Source organism: Thalassophryne amazonica, chromosome 21 (assembly GCF_902500255.1).
Source record: "Thalassophryne amazonica chromosome 21, fThaAma1.1, whole genome shotgun sequence".
Taxonomy (NCBI): domain Eukaryota; kingdom Metazoa; phylum Chordata; class Actinopteri; order Batrachoidiformes; family Batrachoididae; genus Thalassophryne; species Thalassophryne amazonica.
The window spans coordinates 18,547,396-18,560,337 of record NC_047123.1 but is presented as its reverse complement, the minus strand read 5'-3'; the positions used below and the strand labels follow the sequence as shown (position 1 = coordinate 18,560,337).

The 12,942-nt window shown below is 42.5% G+C and overlaps 1 protein-coding gene across 1 annotated transcript; it reads left to right on the top strand.

The window, feature by feature from the left end:
- The first annotated feature begins 40 nt into the window (after positions 1-40).
- atp6v1d (ATPase H+ transporting V1 subunit D) lies at positions 41-12,425 on the top strand. The gene is made up of 9 exons (XM_034162138.1): positions 41-258; positions 3,349-3,466; positions 3,553-3,632; positions 3,709-3,776; positions 3,859-3,903; positions 3,993-4,096; positions 10,526-10,592; positions 10,668-10,746; positions 11,984-12,425. The coding sequence occupies exons 1-9, from the start codon at positions 218-220 to the stop codon at positions 12,126-12,128; spliced, it is 747 nt and encodes a 248-aa protein (XP_034018029.1). The 5' UTR covers positions 41-217; the 3' UTR covers positions 12,129-12,425.
- Positions 12,426-12,942: the final 517 nt, after the last annotated feature.

Below are 12,942 nucleotides of genomic sequence, written 5' to 3'. Positions count from 1 at the left end.
ACTTCCTTTTTCACGCACGCACCCCCGCTGAAGTAAGAGTCACGTGACGAGAGAGGTCAGCTGATCACGGAGTCTGACAAGATCGTCTTAACCTCCAGATAGAAGAGCCAAAACATCCCGACAGTTATAAATCCGGATAAAAGAGAACGGGTTCACTGTTTATTGGATCAAACTGAGCTAAACACAGGAGCGACAATATCGAGCAAAAGGCGACAAGATGTCTGGGAAAGACAGGATCGACATATTCCCTTCCAGAATGTAAGCGGCTTGTCTGGTAGCTAGCTGCTAGCTCATTTGATGCGTTCATTTAACTTGCTGTTTTTCCGTCTTTTCCTGTCTGTAAAAACATTGTCATCGGTTTTGTTCTGTGGCCTGAATGAAGTGACAAACTGCGGCAGATGGCTGTTTAAAAGAGGAAGAGCTTCGTGTTGTCATGTGATGTGGAGGATGCAGTGTTAGGCTGCGTCCACATTACCGTTTAACGCGACCTGAATCTAATTTTCTGCACAAAGAGGTGTTATGGGTAGTTCCATGTCAGATCAACCAAGAATTTTGTATATCTTTGTGGGATGATTGAGATTCATGAAAATTCAGTAATGTATATCTTATATATTATATTCCAATTCTAAGGTGAAATTTATGATTAACACCCAGAACTTGTATTTTTATTTTTTTTTACTTCTGCCAAGGACATAATAAAAAAAAATCATCTGTTTATTTGTCTGTCTGTCAGCAGGATTCTGTCAAAATTACTGCACAGGTTTTGACAGACGTTTCACCACAGATACATATTAGGCCATGGAAGAATACATTACATTTTGGAGGTGATCTGCATCCTGATCCAGATTCTGAATGAAGTTTCACTTTTTATAGGCTTTGAAGGATTACTTTTACCAGGATTATGTTAAAACTACTGCACAGATTATGACAAAATTTTCAATACAGATACAGATTAGGCCATAGAAGACAACATTAAATTTTGAAGGTGATATGGATCCGGATTCTGGATAAAGTTTCACTTTATATAGGCTTTGAAGGATTATGTCAAAACTACTTCATAGATTCTCACCAAATTTGCACTACAGATATATATTAGGGCATGGAAGACTCCACTGAATTTTGGAGGTGATCCAGATCCGGATTGGTGGACGTCAGAAATCTCTGATTGCTCTTGTATCTCATGTCCTCTTAATTATTGAGGTACCTTCTACGGAAGATTCATTTGTGTACCCTCACATATCTGAATGCACATATCTCAGAAGATAAAGTAGATACAGAGCAGACACAGAGATAGAATTGGTATGTTTTAAAAGCGCTTAACAAGCTCTCAAATCTCTCCAACATCTTTCCTATTATCAACCAGATGAAAGGTACAACAAACTTAATTCTTCAAATGTGAATCCATAAACTTTTTCAAATTCCTGTTAAAGTTAAATTGTGTCAACATTCTCTGATAATTTTGTCTGTTGTTTTGTCCGACAGCCTCTGAGTGACAGACAAATATATGCATCATGTTCACTGGAAAATCACATATATAACATATATAACATAGTAACATATCTTAATTACTTTCATTTTCAACTTTCCAAACACCCATATTTCCTGATGTTATGGGCATTTAAGGTCTGAAGGATGTGCCTCTTTGTGGCAGTTGCTTCACTTGATACACATTCACTTCAGATCTGGATATGCTGCATTCAAATTATCAGCTGAAGTAACAGATGTCTAATTTGTCAGATCGGATCTTTTCATCAGGATTTGATTACACATTTGAAACTCTTTTCATCAGGACATGTTACATGTTTGAAAGTGACTCATACAAATAATTTCTTTGTGAAGCAGGGTTCCGCATATTTGAGCAGTTCTATCCAAAAGTAAACACTTTTATAATTGACGAACACACCAAAGTAACTGCCGTGTTTGAAACGTGTGTCATGTGTTGGCTCAATGCTGTTATGACCTTGATTTTGACCTTTTGAAGGTCTTCATTGGGTTAGAGCCGCTCACAGGACCTATGACTTAATATTACTGATAATAGTAGACAGGTACATCTTTAATCATTGATTCATTCATTCATCTTTGTTGCAGTGGTAGCAGCTCATCCCACACTTCACTGTCATTGGTCAAGTCCACTAACTCCTCCTGGGGGAGTGGTAGGTGCTCCCAAACTAGCTGGAAGTTGTAGTCCCTCCAATCAATGCTATCATCTTGTAACTCTTGAACCCTTACAAGGATATTAGAAGTATGTTGGGAGTATGACCAACTAGTCAACTTTATGGACTTGGAAAAGGCAAATGTCTGAGTCCCTCAAGGTGTCCTGTGGGGGCACTGTGGTACAGTACGGGATACTGGAACCACTGCAACATGCAATCCGGTCTCTATGTGACCAAAGTAGGAGCTGTGTCGACATTCTCGACATTGCGTCAGACCTGTTCCCAGTGGATGTTAGACTTCACCAGGGCCGCCCCTTGTCACCAGTACTATTGGTGATCTTCACAGACGGGATTTCAAGGCGCAGTCATGGACCGGAGAGTGTCCAGTTTGATGACATCAGAGATGCATCTCTGCTTTTTGCAGATGATGTGTTTCTGTTGACTTCATCAGGCAGTGACCTCTGATGCCCACTGAGCAGATTTGAGGCAGCGTGTGAAGATCAACACCTCCAAATCTGAGATCATAGTCCTCTGTTGGAAAAGGGTGGACTTTCTCCTCTGGGTCAGGGGACAGTTATTGTTGGAACAGTTTAAGTGTCTTGTGGTCTTGTTCACGAGTGGGGTGTAAGTTGGAGCGTGAGTTCGATAGATGGATTGGGGCGGTGTTTGATGTTTTACGGACGCTGTACTGGACTGTCACGGTGAAGAAGGAACTGACTCAGAAGGTGAGACCCTGAATTTACCAGTCGATTTATGGTTATGAGCTTTGGGTAATGACTGAAAGAACCAGATCACAGATACAAGTTGCAAAAATGAGATTCCTCCGTCAGGTACCTGGGCTTAAACGCCTGGACAGGGTGAGAAGCTCAAGTGTCTGGGAGGGACTCAGTAGAGCCGCTACTTCTTTGTATTGAATGGAGCCAGCTGAGGTGGTTTGGTTCCACCTGGTCATCACCCTAGGGAGGCCTTCCAGGCATGTCAAACTGGGATGAAGCCACAGGTAAAACCCAGGACACGCTGGAGTAATTACATTTCCCAGCTGGCTTGGGAATGCCTCGGGATACCCTGGAAAGACATGACTTGGCCAAGGATAGGGAAGTACGGTATGAGCTTCATTGATCCTCTGGTAGTATTGGTCTCATGGATGTTCTGATTAGTTCTCTGGTCACGTCAGCCTGTGACTTTGTGGCAACAGGGCTCAGACCATCATGAAAGCTCGGCTCAAAGGAGCACAGACGGGGCGCAACCTGTTGAAGAAGAAATCCGACGCCCTCTCCATGCGGTTCCGTCAGATCCTTCGCAAAATAATTGAGGTCAGTAGAAACGGTCTCAAATCCTTCACAAACTTTATCTTTTTTGATGAAGCCACAATTTACCTTCTTATCTCCCAACCTGTCAGACTAAAACCAAAATGGGGGAGGTGATGAGGGAGGCAGCGTTCTCGCTGGCGGAAGCCAAGTTTGCTGCCGGCGACTTCAGGTATGAACCCAAACAGAGCGTCTGGTTTAAGATTGCCTGAAGTGCTGCTGCATCTCCCATCTGATTCTGTCCACAGCACAACTGTAATCCAGAATGTCAACAAAGCCCAGGTGAAGGTCCGAGCCAAGAAAGACAACGTGGCAGGTCAGTAAAAAATAACATTTGAACTTCATCATCAACCCTGAGTCACTCACGTTGACCGAATTTGTTTTTCTATCGATTCCAGGAGTCACTCTTCCAGTGTTTGAGCACTATCAGGAAGGTGGCGACAGTAAGTGATTTTTGTGTTTCTCTCTTACACTGACATTTAACCGCCACGATTGGTCGCCCTCACTGTGCCACCGTATGTGTGTCCTCCAGGTTACGAGCTCACCGGTCTGGCTAGAGGAGGGGAGCAGCTCTCCAGGCTGAAGAGGAACTATGCCAGGGCTGTTGAGCTGCTGGTGGAGTTGGCCTCCTTACAGGTAGGAGGCGCTGTTGCAAATCCATCAAACTTAAAGGATGAGTGATTTAAAAAAAAAAAAAAATCCAAGTTGCATTAAAACATAAGCGCTCTACTAACCCTGATAGGTATCATTTGAGATGTCAGTTTTCAATGAAGCGCCTATAGTGTACAAATAATGAATGTTTACAAATGCAATGGAAAGAATATTTCATGAGGTGAAAGATGGAATGTTGCCTCATTGAATGGAGTAAAGTACGTTGTGTTACAGAAAACTGTACACACAGATCTTTGGACAGCTGCACCCAAATCCATCCATCCATCCATCCATCCATTTTCTTCCGCTTTATCTGGAGTTGGGTCGCGGGGGCAGCAGCTCAAGCAAAGCCGCCCAGACCTCCCGATCCACACACACCTCCCCCAGCTCCTCCGGGGGAACCGCAAGGTGTTCCCAAGCCAGCCGAGAGATGTAATCCTTCCAGTGTGTCCTGGGTCTTCCCCGGGGCCTCCTCCCAATGGGACGTGCCCAGAACACCTCTCCAGCGAGGCATCCAGGGGGCATCCGGAAAAGATGGCCGAGCCACCTCAACTGACTCCTTTCGACGTGGAGGAGCAGCGGCTCGACTCCGAGCTCCTCCCGAGTGGCCGAGCTCCTCACCCTATCTCTAAGGGAGCGCCCAGCCACCCTGTGGAGGAAACTCATCTCGGCCACTTGTACCCGCAATCTCGTTCTTTCGATCATGAGCCAAATCTCATGACCATAGGTGAGGATCGGAACGTAGATCTATCAGTAAATCGAGAGCTTTGCCCCCTACTCAGCTCTCTCGTCACCACGACGGTCCGATACAGCGACCGCATCACTGCAGACGCTGCACCGATCCGTCTATCGATCTCATGCTCCATCCGTCCCTCACTCGTGAATAAGACCCCGAGATACTTAAACTCCTCCACTTGAGGCAAGGACACTCCACCGACCTGAAGAGGGCAAAGCACCTTTTTCCGGTCGAGAACCATGGCCTCGGATTTGGAGGTGCTTCATGCACCCAAATCCCTCTGCCTTTATTATACATTCTGCAAACAAATTTGGGGGTGTATATCAATCAATCAATCAATTTTATTTATATAGCGCCAAATCACAACAAACAGTTGCCCCAAGGCGCTTTATATTGTAAGGCAAGGCCATACAATAATTACGTAAAAACCCCAACGGTCAAAACGACCCCCTGTGAGCAAGCACTTGGCGACAGTGGGAAGGAAAAACTCCCTCCTAACAGGAAGAAACCTCCAGCAGAACCAAGCTCAGGGAGGGGTAGTCCTCTGCTGGGACTGGTTGGGGCTGAGGGAGAGAACCAGGAAAAAGACATGCTGTGGAGGGGAGCAGAGATCAATCACTAATGATTAAATGCAGAGTGGTGCATACAGAGCAAAAGGAGAAAGAAACACTCAGTGCATCGTGGGAACCCCCCAGCAGTCTAAGTCTATAGCAGCATAACTAAGGGATGGTTCAGGGTCACCTGATCCAGCCCTAACTATAAGCTTTAGCAAAAAGGAAAGTTTTAAGCCTAATCTTAAAAGTAGAGAGGGTGTCTGTCTCCCTGATCTGAATTGGGAGCTGGTTCCACAGGAGGAGCCTGAAAGCTGAAGGCTCTGCCTCCCATTCTACTCTTACAAACCCTAGGAACTACAAGTAAGCCTGCAGTCTGAGAGCGAAGCGCTCTATTGGGGTGATATGGTACTATGAGGTCCCTAAGATAAGATGGGACCTGATTATTCAAAACCTTATAAGTAAGAAGAAGAATTTTAAATTCTATTCTAGAATTAACAGGAAGCCAATGAAGAGAGGCCAATATGGGTGAGATATGCTCTCTCCTTCTAGTCCCTGTCAGTACTCTAGCTGCAGCATTTTGAATTAACTGAAGGCTTTTCAGGGAACTTTTAGGACAACCTGATAATAATGAATTACAATAGTCCAGCCTAGAGGAAATAAATGCATGAATTAGTTTTTCAGCATCACTCTGAGACAAGACCTTTCTAATTTTAGAGATATTGCGTAAATGCAAAAAAGCAGTCCTACATATTTGTTTAATATGCGCATTGAATGACATATCCTGATCAAAAATGACTCCAAGATTTCTCACAGTATTACTAGAGGTCAGGGTAATGCCATCCAGAGTAAGGATCTGGTTAGACACCATGTTTCTAAGATTTGTGGGGCCAAGTACAATAACTTCAGTTTTATCTGAGTTTAAAAGCAGGAAATTAGAGGTCATCCATGTCTTTATGTCTGTAAGACAATCCTGCAGTTTAGCTAATTGGTGTATGTCCTCTGGCTTCATGGATAGATAAAGCTGGGTATCATCTGCGTAACAATGAAAATTTAAGCAATGCCGTCTAATAATACTTCCTAAGGGAAGCATGTATAAAGTGAATAAAATTGGTCCTAGCACAGAACCTTGTGGAACTCCATAATTAACCTTAGTCTGTGAAGAAGATTCCCCATTTACATGAACAAATTGTAATCTATTAGATAAATAGAATTCAAACCACCGCAGCGCAGTGCCTTTAATACCTATGGCATGCTCTAATCTCTGTAATAAAATTTTATGGTCAACAGTATCAAAAGCAGCACTGAGGTCTAACAGAACAAGTACAGAGATGAGTCCACTGTCTGAGGCCATAAGAAGATCATTTGTAACCTTCACTAATGCTGTTTCTGTACTATGATGAATTCTAAAACCTGACTGAAACTCTTCAAATAGACCATTCCTCTGCAGATGATCAGTTAGCTGTTTTACAACTACCCTTTCAAGAATTTTTGAGAGAAAAGGAAGGTTGGAGATTGGCCGATAATTAGCTACGATAGCTGGGTCAAGTGATGGCTTTTTAAGTAATGGTTTAATTACTGCCACCTTAAAAGCCTGTGGTACATAGCCAACTAATAAAGATAGATTGATCATATTTAAGATCGAAGCATTAAATAATGGTAGGGCTTCCTTGAGCAGCCTGGTAGGAATGGGGTCTAATAGACATGTTGATGGTTTGGATGAAGTAACTAATGAAAATAACTCAGAACAATCGGAGAGAAAGAATCTAACCAAATACCGGCATCACTGAAAGCAGCCAAAGATAACGATACGTCTTTGGGATGGTTATGAGTAATTTTTTCTCTAATAGTTAAAATTTTATTAGCAAAGAAAGTCATGAAGTCATTACTAGTTAAAGTTAAAGGAATACTTGGTTCAATAGAGCTCTGACTCATTGTCAGCCTGGCTACAGTGCTGAAAAGAAACCTTGGGTTGTTCTTATTTTCTTCAATTATTGATGAGTAGTAAGATGTCCTAGCTTTATGGAGGGCTTTTTATAGAGCAACAGACTCTTTTTCCAGGCTAAGTGAAGATCTTCTAAATTAGTGAGATGCCATTTCCTCTCCAACTTAGGGGTTATCTGCTTTAAGCTGCGAGTTTCTGAGTTATACCACGGAGTCAGGCACTTCTGATTTAAAGCTCTCTTTTTCAGAGGAGCTACAGCATCCAAAGTTGTCTTCAATGAGGATGTAAAACTATTGACGAGATACTCTATCTCACTTACAGAGTTTAGGTAGCTACTCTGCACTGTGTTGGTATATGGCATTAGAGAACATAAAGAAGGAATCATATCCTTAAACCTAGTTACAGCGCTTTCTGAAAGACTTCTAGTGTAATGAAACTTATTCCCCACTGCTGGGTAGTCCATCAGAGTAAATGTAAATGTTATTAAGAAATGATCAGACAGAAGGGAGTTTTCAGGGAATACTGTTAAGTCTTCAATTTCCATACCATAAGTCAGAACAAGATCTAAGATATGATTAAAGTGGTGGATGGACTCATTTACATTTTGAGCAAAGCCAATTGAGTCTAATAATAGATTAAATGCAGTGTTGAGGCTGTCACTCTCAGCATCTGTGTGGATGTTAAAATTGCCCACTATAATTATCTTATCTGAGCTAAGCACTAAGTCAGACAAAAGGTCTGAAAATTCACAGAGAAACTCACAGTAACGACCAGGTGGACGATAGAGAATAACAAATAAAACTGGTTTTTGGGACTTCCAATTTGGATGGACAAGACTAAGAGTCAAGCTTTCAAATGAATTAAAGCTCTGTCTGGGTTTTTGATTAATTAATAAGCTGGAATGGAAGATTGCTGCTAATCCTCCGCCTCGGCCCGTGCTACGAGCATTCTGGCAGTTAGTGTGACTCGGGGGTGTTGACTCATTTAAACTAACATATTCATCCTGCTGTAACCAGGTTTCTGTAAGGCAGAATAAATCAATATGTTGATCAATTATTCATTTACTAACAGGGACTTAGAAGAGAGAGACCTAATGTTTAATAGACCACATTTAACTGTTTTAGTCTGTGGTGCAGTTGAAGGTGCTATATTATTTTTTCTTTTTGAATTTTTATGGTTAAATAGATTTTTGCTGGTTATTGGTGGTCTGGGAGCAGGCACCGTCTCTACGGGGATGGGGTAATGAGGGGATGGCAGGGGGAGAGAAGCTGCAGGGAGGTGTGTAAGACTACAACTCTGCTTCCTGGTCCCAACCCTGGATAGTCACAGTTTGGAGGATTAAAGAAAATTGGCCAGATTTCTAGAAATGAGAGCTGCTCCATCCAAAGTGGGATGGATGCCGTCTCTCCTAACAAGACCAGGTTTTCCCCAGAAGCTTTGCCAATTATCTATGAAGCCCACCTCATTTTTTGGACACCACTCAGACAGCCAGCAATTCAAGGAGAACATGCGGCTAAACATGTCACTCCCGGTCCGATTGGGGAGGGGCCCAGAGAAAACTACAGAGTCCGACATTGTTTTTGCAAAGTTACACACTGATTCAATGTTAATTTTAGTGACCTCCGATTGGCGTAACCGGGTGTCATTACTGCCGACGTGAATTACAATCTTACCAAATTTACGCTTAGCCTTAGCCAGCAGTTTCAAATTTCCTTCACTGTCGCCTGCTCTGGCCCCCGGAAGACAATTGACTATGGTTGCTGGTGTCGCTAACTTCACATTTCTCAAAACAGAGTCCCCAATAACCAGAGTTTGATCCTCGGCGGGTGTGTCGTCGAGTGGGGAAAAACGGTTAGAAATGTGAACAGGTTGGCGGTGTACACGGGGCTTCTGTTTAGAACTACGCTTCCTCCTCACAGTCACCCAGTCGGCCTGCTTTCCCGGCTGCTCGGGATCTGCCAGAGGGAAACTAACGGCGGCTAAGCTACCTTGGTCTGCACCGACTACAGGGGCCTGGCTAGCTGTAGAATTTTCCACGGTGCGGAGCCGAGTCTCCAATTCGCCCAGCCTGGCCTCCAAAGCTACGAATAAGCTACACTTATTACAAGTACCATTACTGCTAAAGGAGGCCGAGGAATAACTGAACATTTCACACCCAGAGCAGAAAAGTGCAGCAGAGACAGGAGAAGCCGCCATGCTAAACTGGCTAAGAGCTAGTAGCTGCGCTAAGCTAGCGGATTCCTAAAAACACACAAAGTGAATAATGTGTAAATAATTTAGAGGTGATTCAGCAGAGGGAGTGCTTTAGTTAAGGCACGTGAAGATTACACTGTGAAACAAATCGTTATCTAGTTAACTAGATCAATCTAACTGCGCAGATTAAACAGCTAACAGATACAGCAAAACACCGCTGTGCTCCGGAACAGGAAGTGATACAATACCGCAGTTCCTTATATAGGAATCCCCTTGTCTGTCTGTCTGTTAATGAGTCTGGTAAGTGCAACTCCTGATCCGTTTGGTCAGTTTCCATGACAGATCACACAGTGGGGTCAGAAGACGTGAAGATGTGCATGAATGAAAGCGTTTCTGATGCAACTTCTAAAAGGGGGAGAAAATTGGACCTTTTTCATTTTTTTACCTGCAGCATATTGATAAACTGGGGTTGTTAGCAAAATTCTATTGTACCTGCATTAAATGTCCACCAGGTGGAGATATTGCTCCATTTCAAGAGCTGTGGGACACAATAAGTCTGTTGCTTATAATAGCAGATTACATATGCAGTTAATCAGTTTATTTCATTCAATTCAAAAGACTGACTACCACCTTTAGTCAATATATGCAAGCAACTAGTGTAGTAGAGTGGCGGTGGTAAACGTCACTAATAACGTAAAAAAAAAGACCAGACCAAAGCTTGTCAGACTGGTACGAGATTCATAATTTGACAAGTTTTTTTTTTCCCCCTTGTCATTGTAGCATGGAAATGATTCCGAAGTGGTTTTCAGGTTGGCTGCCCTGTTCACCTGTTTTCCTTAAGTAATTGCTACCAATGTTTTAACGTTATTTAATTCCTAATTTAGCAGTGGTTTTAGTTTTGACTGTACATGTCAAATAGAATACTTTTTAACTAAACTGACGTGTACGGTAGCGTTTGTATTATTGCTTTGCTCGCTTCCTGTTTGCAGACGTCCTTCGTCACTCTGGATGAAGCCATTAAGATTACCAACCGCCGCGTGAACGCTATCGAACACGGTACAGTCGGAATTCACATTAAAATTGCTTCTTTTTTCCATCCTCAAATAATTTGAGAACTCTCTCGCTGTGCAGTGATTATCCCTCGGATCGACCGCACCCTCACCTACATCATCACAGAGCTGGACGAGAGAGAACGAGAGGAGTTCTACCGGTAAAACATGTTTAATCCGTTACCCTGTTACGCGTTTGAATAAGTGTACTGTTTTGGCATCATCAGTTAGCATTCTGAGCAGGAACCTCATTGAGATCATGTGTTGGGCTAGTGGGATGTTTAGAGTCCGATTCAGGGTACCAGTCTGCTTCCCAGCCCTTCCAGCTTTAATTAAAGTGGGAGGACTTTGCTGAGCATGTAACCTGCATCAGACTGGAGTCGCGTCCAGTGTAATTCAAAAGACAAGAACATAAACTGTATTAAGGTTCATGGCAAAATGATTGGACTGAGACAGGAAGCCGAGATGTTCTGCCACGATTCAGAAATGGTACAGCCCACATTAGAGACGCTTGCAATCGTATTCTAAGATTGTTACAAACATAAATATTGGAAATGTAGTATTTACAATTGCAGGTAAGGATATCTAAATTTTGAATCCTCCAAACTGTTGATTTTTACTAGGGATGGGACGACTAGTTGTAATAGTCAACTACAACTAGCTAACATCCAACTAGTTGACTATTTTTTTTATTCGTCGAGTAGTCGAAAGCCATTTATTAAGTCCATTTAACCCTTAAAGGAACAGACCTGCCACTGCTCCCTTCACTCATTGAAGAAAGTGTGTGAACTTTGGCAGGTGTATTTGTCATCTCAAACGAGTCGTCTGTGTCTAGTACATGAATGCAGGTATTATCTCCATGCTAATGCTGTTTTTTTGTATTTGATTTTGTGCTTATATTTGTTAAACATAGATTCGAAATTAGCTTAATTGTCAGTGTCAAATCTAGTCGTCGCTTAGTCGATGAGTAGTGGCACTCAACTAGTCGTCTCAACCCTAATTTTTACCTCCCTTTTGGTTTACCAAGTCTGAATTCAACCAAAAAGCAAATTTTTGGTATAGACGGTAACATAAACAGCTGTACTTTTACGAAACGCCACATGTGGAATAATGGTCATAATATTCAGAATCATATCTTGCAAAAATTAGCTTTAGACATTGAGGACACAATCTGAAAATGCCTGAATTATAAGACCCACCAAAGCAAAAGCATTTTGGAGCGCCCCTGTAGGCAGTACCTGAAATTGCCTACCTAAATTTTTAAATTTTCCAGAATGCCTTTCATTGCACGATGCTAATCAATGCATTTGTCTCTGACCTTTAATGTCGATAGATTTTTTTTTTTTTTTAGTTGTACCTTGCAAATATTCACGTTTGACAATGTCTCCCCTCCACCAGGCTGAAGAAGATCCAAGAGAAGAAGAAGCAGCTGAGGGAAAGGACTGATCGTGAGATTGCCGCCCGCTTGGCTGAACTTGGTCCCATCTCTGAGCCCTCTAACATGCTGACCGAGGAGACCGACGAAGACTTGCTATTTGAGTGACGAGAACTTCAATTCATGTTCAATGCTTATTTATTTCGTGCCTCTCGGGCCACATCGATGTCTTTTGTGCAAATGAGAACACCTCTGTGTACGTGTGTGCTGTGATTTGTCATATTGTTCCAGTAATGCAATGTTCAGTTTGGATCTCGGGGTGTTGCATGCTGTTAAAAGTCCTTAAGGTGTTCAAGTTTGTGCTGTGGAGCCTCGTGCTGACACTGACCTCATGTCAGTTGAAGGTTTGTATTTCACCAGAACTCTTATTGTGATCCTGTTGTAAAACTTCATGCACAAGTCACAAAAGCTCAACAATTCATCCAAAATAAAGACCTCAAAATCCAATTATTGCTTAGATTGCTTTTGGGGGAAGAGCTTTTACAAGTTGCAGGACAGGACAGATGGCTGGGATCATGTTCTGGACTTGGTGCCATTTTTAGTTCAGTAATGGAGAGCAGTCATTTAACACAAAAATACTGCATCAAACACATTAGATATTAGCAAGCAATTATTTAGTGCCCAAATGGGTAACATTTTATATTATTTACTAGCTGATTACCCGCCCCAGGGCAGGTTTGAAAAGAAAACTTACATCTTCACCAACAAAGCTATCACTTCCCACCTATCCTGGAATCCAGGGACGTAGTGGGGTGTGACTAAAGCTGCCTCAGCTAGACCGCTGCTACTACTACTATGCTACTGTTACTTCCAAATGAAGAGCAAAAACTTCAAAGGAAAAAGAAAAGTATGACACCAGGCTTTGAGCACCCTTTCTGGTGATGATTCAGCAGAAGTGTCTCTCCCCTTTGCTACTACTACT

Bases quoted from the DNA above. Each gene is read 5' to 3' on its own strand.
- atp6v1d (XM_034162138.1), top strand. From the start codon at position 218: ATGTCTGGGAAAGACAGGATCGACATATTCCCTTCCAGAAT. The intron at 3,904-3,992 runs GTAAGTGATTTT...TGTGTCCTCCAG, and splicing joins CTATCAGGAAGGTGGCGACA to GTTACGAGCTCACCGGTCTG. The intron at 10,593-10,667 runs GTACAGTCGGAA...CTCGCTGTGCAG, and splicing joins CGTGAACGCTATCGAACACG to TGATTATCCCTCGGATCGAC.